The 6490-nt window shown below is 47.6% G+C and overlaps 1 protein-coding gene across 2 annotated transcripts; it reads left to right on the forward strand.

Annotated features, from left to right (window-relative positions):
- Positions 1-2467: 2467 nt before the first annotated feature.
- LOC137320119 (ribonuclease inhibitor-like) lies at positions 2468-6095 on the forward strand. Of its 2 annotated transcripts, none has more exons than XM_067981884.1 (3): positions 2468-2741; positions 3363-3530; positions 4447-6095. In XM_067981884.1, the coding sequence occupies exons 1-3, from the start codon at positions 2716-2718 to the stop codon at positions 4532-4534; spliced, it is 282 nt and encodes a 93-aa protein (XP_067837985.1). In that variant the 5' UTR covers positions 2468-2715; the 3' UTR covers positions 4535-6095. The 2 variants fall into 2 exon arrangements, 1 of the variants encoding a protein (XP_067837985.1); XR_010962371.1 differs by lacking the exon at positions 2468-2741 and adding an exon at positions 2754-3250.
- Positions 6096-6490: the final 395 nt, after the last annotated feature.

Consider the following 6490-nt stretch of genomic DNA (forward strand, 5'->3'; position numbering starts at 1 on the left):
ATAATCTGCTCGTGTTTGAGGTCCCGCTCGGGGAGGGAATTTCAGAAAATTCCCCAAAAGCCTGTTACACCTGAAATAAATGTGGAGCCAGTTTAATGGGGAATAAAGTGAGAGACTCCCCTCCCCTATAAACTAGGAGGGCAGGGACATTTAAAACTTGTAACAGGAAAGAATAAACTCTACTTGTTAAATAAAATCCTGTGGGACGGATTTTACAGCAGCCGTTAGCGATGTTTCACAATATAACTCATCCTGAGATATTATATAGATTAATATAATACTGCATAAAGTACAGGTAATCACCGCTTTATCATTTAATTCGGGGAAAATCGCCCCATTCCCATAAAATCTGGGATTTAAGAAGCAGCAGAAATTAGAAGTTTTCCCAAATGTGACGGGGCCGGTCAGTGACCTCCAGGAGGGTAATTCTGATCATCAGGGAATGAGACCGGACTGAGGGACATTTAAAGGCTTCGCACAGACAGCACTTTATTTAATAAATACATTTACTGACAGTCCCTGAATATATGGGGCATTGGACAGAGTGAGATTCATTGTCAGTGACAGGGAAATCTGGTTATTAATGTCCTGAAGATTTTTCAGTGTTTCCTGTAACATCAGAGAAATTGTGTCAGATCGGGGATTGGATTCAGTTTGTTTCTCACTCTCTGTCTGTTTGTGTTTAGACTGGGGAAAAATAAATTGGGAGATTCAGGAGTGAAACTACTATCTGCGGCTCTGAGGAACCCGGACTGTAAAATACAGGAACTGGAGTAAGTATCAGACTGTGTGAGATTGTGTTTATAATAACTGGATGCTGAATACACTATATTAATATCAGTAAAAGTAATAAGAATACAAATAAATACTGGGAATTTACTCTGATTCCTCTTTGCTCTGCTCTGCTCTGTCTCCCTCCTCTCTCGCTGATCTCCAGATTATGTGATATCGATCTCACAGATTCTTGTACCGAGGATCTCGTTTCCGCTCTCAGTGCAAACCGGTCACTGACGTTTCTGAACCTGAGTAATAATAAACTGGGAGATTCAGGAGTGAAACTACTGTCTGCGGCTCTGAGGAACCCGGACTGTAAAATACAGAAACTGGGGTAAGTATCAGACTGTGTGAGATTGTGTTTATAATAACTGGATGTATAACACTGTACATTATTGTTACCCGCAGATCCGACCAAAGAACACACCCACCAGCTCAACAAACTGATCAAGACCTTCGATCCAGACCTTCAAAGCATCCTACGCACTCTCATCCCACGTAATCCCCGCGTGGGAGACTTCTACTGCCTCCCAAAGATACACAAAGCCAACACACCCGGACGTCCCATCGTATCAGGCAACGGAACCCTGTGTGAGAACCTCTCTGGATACATCGAGGGCATCCTGAAACCCATCGTACAGGGAACCCCCAGCTTCTGTCGCGACACTACAGACTTCCTACAAAAACTCAGTACCCACGGACCAGTTGAACCAGGAACACTTCTCACCACGATGGACGTCTCGGCACTATACACCAGTATCCCCCACGATGACGGCATCGCTGCGACAGCATCAATACTCAACACCAACAACAGCCAATCTCCGGAAGCCATCCTACAACTCATCCGTTTCATCCTGGATCACAATGTCTTCACCTTCGATAACCAGTTCTTTACCCAAACACACGGAACAGCCATGGGGACCAAATTCGCACCCCAATACGCCAACATTTTCATGCACAAGTTCGAGCACGACTTCTTCACTGCACAAGACCTCCAACCAACACTATACACCAGATACATCGACGACATTTTCTTTCTATGGACCCACGGCAAGGAATCACTAAAGAGACTACACGATAACATCAACAAGTTCCATCCCACCATCAAGCTCACCATGGACTACTCCTCAGAATCAGTTTCTTTCTTGGACACACGAATCTCCATCAAAGACGGGCACCTCAGCACCTCACTCTACCGCAAGCCCACGGACAACCTCACGATGCTCCACTTTTCCAGCTTCCACCCTAACCACGTCAAAGAGGCCATCCCCTATGGACAGGCCCTGCGAATACACAGGGTCTGCTCAGACGAGGAGGAACGCGATGGACACCTACAGACGCTGAAAGACGCCCTCGTAAGAACGGGATATGACGCTCGACTCATCGATCGACAGTTCCGACGGGCCACAGCAAAAAATCGCATAGACCTCCTCAGGAGACTAACACGGGACGCAACCAACAGAGTACCCTTTGTCGTCCAGTACTTCCCCGGAGCGGAGAAACTACGCCATGTTCTCCGCAGCCTTCAACATGTCATCAATGAGGACAAACACCTCGCTATGGCCATCCCCACACCTCCACTACTCGCCTTTAAACAGCCACCCAACCTCAAACAGACCATCGTTCGCAGCAAATTACCTAGCTTTCAAGAGAACAGCGTCCACGACGCCACACAACCCTGCCACGGTAACCTCTGCAAGACATGCCAGATCATCGACACAGATACCACCATCACACGAGAGGACACCACCCACCAGGTGCATGGTTCATACTCCTGTGACTCGGCCAACGTTGTCTACCTCATACGTTGCAGGAAAGGATGCCCCAGAGCATGGTACATTGGCGAGACCATGCAGACGCTGCGACAACGGATGAACGGACACCGCGCAACAATCGCCAAACAGGAGGGTTCCCTCCCAGTCGGGGAACACTTCAGCAGTCATGGACATTCATCCACCGACCTTCGGGTAAGCGTACTCCAAGGCGGCCTTCGAGACACACGACAACGCAAAATCGTCGAGCAGAAATTGATAGCCAAGTTCCGCACCCATGAGGACGGCCTCAACCGGGATCTTGGGTTCATGTCACGCTACACGTTACCCCACCAGCGAACAAATTTTATCTGTTTTTAATATAATGGGTCATTTGCTGGCTCTCTCTGCCTTCCGGATGTTTCTGCCTCTCTCTGTTTTTCTTCTCTGTTTTTTTTCCCTGTTTGTTTTTTTGTTGAATGTGTATTCGGGGGTTCTGCAGGTGACACCTCTCTGTCTGAACACGGTGATTGCCTTGGCAACGGGCAGTTGCAGGGGCAGTCTGTAAACACCATGTATTGTTCTATATGTATAAATGCGTAGGCTTCAAGGAGATCCTGAACATTTACCTGAGGAAGGAGGAAGTCTCCGAAAGCTTGTGAATTTAAAATAAAATTGCTGGACTATAACTTGGTGTTGTAAAATTGTTTACAATTATTATTAGGGTCAGTAATAGTGTTATTAATAAACACTGTACATTATTATCAGTAATAGTGTTATTTAATAAACACTGGGATTTACCCTGATTCCTGTTATTTCTCTCTCTCTGATCCCCAGTCTGGATGATGTCGGTCTCACAGATTCTTGTACTGAGGATCTCGTCTCTGCTCTCAGTACAAACCGGTCACTGACGGGTCTGAACCTGGGATCAAACTCCTTCACAGACCGATCTGTCCCCGCTCTACGCTCCCTCATACTGACCCGCAGGAGTCTGAAGTGGATCTGGTGAGTGTTGGAAACATAGAAAATAGGAGCAGGAGTCGGCCATTCGGCCCTTTAAGCCTTCTCCGCCATTCAATATGATCATGGCTGATCCTCTATCTCAATACCATATTCCTGCTCTCTCCTTCTTGCCTTTTGTGCCTTGAAATCTATCCAGCTCCTTAAATATATTCAGTGACTTGGCCTCCACAGCTTTCTGTGGTTGAGAATTCCACAGGTTCACCACCCTCTGAATGAAGAAATTTCTCCTCATCTCAGTCCTAAATGTCCTACCCCATATCCTTACACTGTGACCCCTTGTTCTGGGACCCCCCAGCCAGGGGAAACATCCTCCCTGCATCCAGTCTGTCTAACCCTGTCAGAATTTTATATGTTTCAATGAGATCCCCTTTCATTCTTCTGAACTCGAGTGAATACAGGCCGAGTTGACCCAATCTCTCCTCATACGACAGTCCTGCCATCCCAGGAATAAGTCTGGTGAACCTTCGTTGCACTCCTCTCTGGCAAGTATATCCTTTCTTAGCTAAGGAGACCAAAACTGCACACATTACTCCAGCTGTGGCATCACCAAGGCCCAGTATAACTGCAGTAAGACATCCCTGCTCCTGTACTCAAATCCTCTTACAATGAAGGCCAACATACCATTTGCCTTCCGAACTGCTTGCTGCAACCTGCATGTTTACTTTCAGTGACTGGTGTGCAAGGACATCCAGGTCCCTTTGCACATCAACATTTCCCAATCTATCACCATTTAAATAATACTCTGTTTGTGTTAATGTTTAATGTAATAAATAAAACATCAATGGGATTCAGTCCCTTTTATGAGTAATGTTTGTCTGTAATTATTATTGAAATATTAACCCCAGTCTCCCTGTTTTTTACAGTGTTGTTCAATCTGTTTATTTCCTGTTTGTTTCAGGCTGTGGAGGAATCGGTTCAGTTTAAACGGAAAGGATCAGCTGAAGTCACTGCGGGAATCCAGACCCGGACTGAGAGTGGAAGTGTGAACATTTCAATTTATAACCATTCCTGGTCTCATTATATGAACATTTTTGGCCGATTCTCTGTCCCTCCCCTTTAACCGGCCGCGCTCCAGGTTTAAATCCGAACGGCCCTTTAACGGTTTCCAGCTCGAGCTGAGCGAGCGTCGTCTCCCACTGTGACGTCAGAGGCCCAGCGACAGGGTCACGAGACTCAGTCACCCGGTCCCACAGCGCTGATTCTGCAGGATATCCGGGGCTGGATGGTCCCCAATGGGGCACTGGGTCAATGTACAGACAGGAAGGGCCCAGGGTGGGGCTCAGTCTGGGCTGCAGTGGGACACTGGGTCAATGTACAGACAGGAAGGGCCCAGGGTGGGGCTCAGTCTGGGCTGCAGTGGGACACTGGGTCAATGTACAGACAGGAAGGGCCCAGGGTGGGGCTCAGTCTGGGCTGCAGTGGGACACTGGGTCATTGTGCAGACAGGAAGGGCCCAGGATGGGGCTCAGTCTGGGCTGCAATGGGACACTGGGTCAATGTACAGACAGGAAGGGCCCAGGGTGGGGCTCAGTCTGGGCTGCAGTGGGACACTGGGTCAATGTACAGAGAGGAAGGGCCCAGGGTGGGGCTCAGTCTGGGCTGCAGTGGGACACTGAGTCAATGTAAAGACAGGAAGGGCCCAGGGTGGGGCTCAGTCTGGGCTGCAGTGGGACACTGGGTCAATGAACAGACAGGAAGGGTCCAGGGTGGGGCTCAGTCTGAGCTGCAGTGGGACACTGAGTCAATGTACAGACAGGAAGGGCCCAGGGTGGGGCTCAGTCTGGGCTGCAGTGGGACACTGGGTCAATGTAAAGACAGGAAGGGCCCAGGGTGGGACTCAGTCTGGGCTGCAGTGGGACACTGGGTCAATGTACAGACAGGAAGGGCCCAGGGTGGGGCTCAGTCTGGGCTGCAGTGGGACACTGGGTCAATGTAAAGACAGGAAGGGCCCAGGGTGGGACTCAGTCTGGGCTGCAGTGGGACACCGGGTCAACATTGGATTAATGTTGATCGGAACAACAGGGGACTCCCCATCTCTTGTGTTCGTGTTGCTGGATCTGTTCCATCCACTGAAACAGAGAGTGGGCCCTCGTTTAACATCTCATCGGTGAAAGCAACAGTCAATGGAAAATAAAATCAGGCAGAGCGGAAAACAAGATGCCAATTTGCTCTCGCCTGTTTTGCTCTAACGCCCGAGGTGAATTTATTCTCTAATGTGTTCCGTGGACTGGCAATCGAATGACATTAAATTGTCAGATATCTAAATAGTTAATCCTAAATTAATCTCACCAATCTGCAGTCGTGTCAGACACTGATCTAAACTATAATGTGATAATCAGTGATCCAGCTAATGCTGAATTACGGTGATCCTCTCAGCTGCTTTTACAATCGGTTATTCATTGTGTTAAGTATCTGCATATTACTTATTATTAAAATTGCTGGGTGACCCTGTCTACAACTGTTTATATGTAATTATTTTTTGCTATACTCAATGTTTAAATAATGATAATTATTATTTTCAAGTCAATAAATTGTTGTTGTGCATGATTTGATGTCTGGCTTCTTTGAAGATTTGGTAAGAAAGCGTTAATCCATTCACTCAGTAGCTTGTGGGGATCCTAATATGGTGAACTCATTCGATCTGAACTGGGAGATGTCCATTTATATGAGTGAGTGTGAGCGAGGATGCCCCTTTTTTTCAGTGAGTGAGTGTGAGCGAGGATGCCTCTGTATATCAGTGAATGTGAGCGAGGATGCCTCTGTATATCAGTGAGTGAGTGCGAGCGAGGATACCTTGGCATATCAGTGAGTGAGTGTGAGCGAGGATGCCTCTATGTATCAGTGAGTGAGTATGAGAGAGTTTGCCCCAGTATATCAGCGAGAGTGAGCGAGGATGCCCCTGTGTATCCATGAGTGAGTGAGCGATGATGTCCCTGCATATC

Source organism: Heptranchias perlo, unplaced genomic scaffold (assembly GCF_035084215.1).
Source record: "Heptranchias perlo isolate sHepPer1 unplaced genomic scaffold, sHepPer1.hap1 HAP1_SCAFFOLD_98, whole genome shotgun sequence".
Classification (NCBI taxonomy): domain Eukaryota; kingdom Metazoa; phylum Chordata; class Chondrichthyes; order Hexanchiformes; family Hexanchidae; genus Heptranchias; species Heptranchias perlo.

Excerpts from the sequence above, each read along its gene's own strand:
- LOC137320119 (XM_067981884.1), top strand. The coding sequence starts at position 2,716 with ATGGACATTCATCCACCGACCTTCGG. Across the intron at positions 2,742-3,362 it reads ATTCATCCACCGACCTTCGG|TCTGGATGATGTCGGTCTCA; the intron begins GTAAGCGTACTC and ends TCTGATCCCCAG. Across the intron at positions 3,531-4,446 it reads AGGAGTCTGAAGTGGATCTG|GCTGTGGAGGAATCGGTTCA; the intron begins GTGAGTGTTGGA and ends TGTTTGTTTCAG.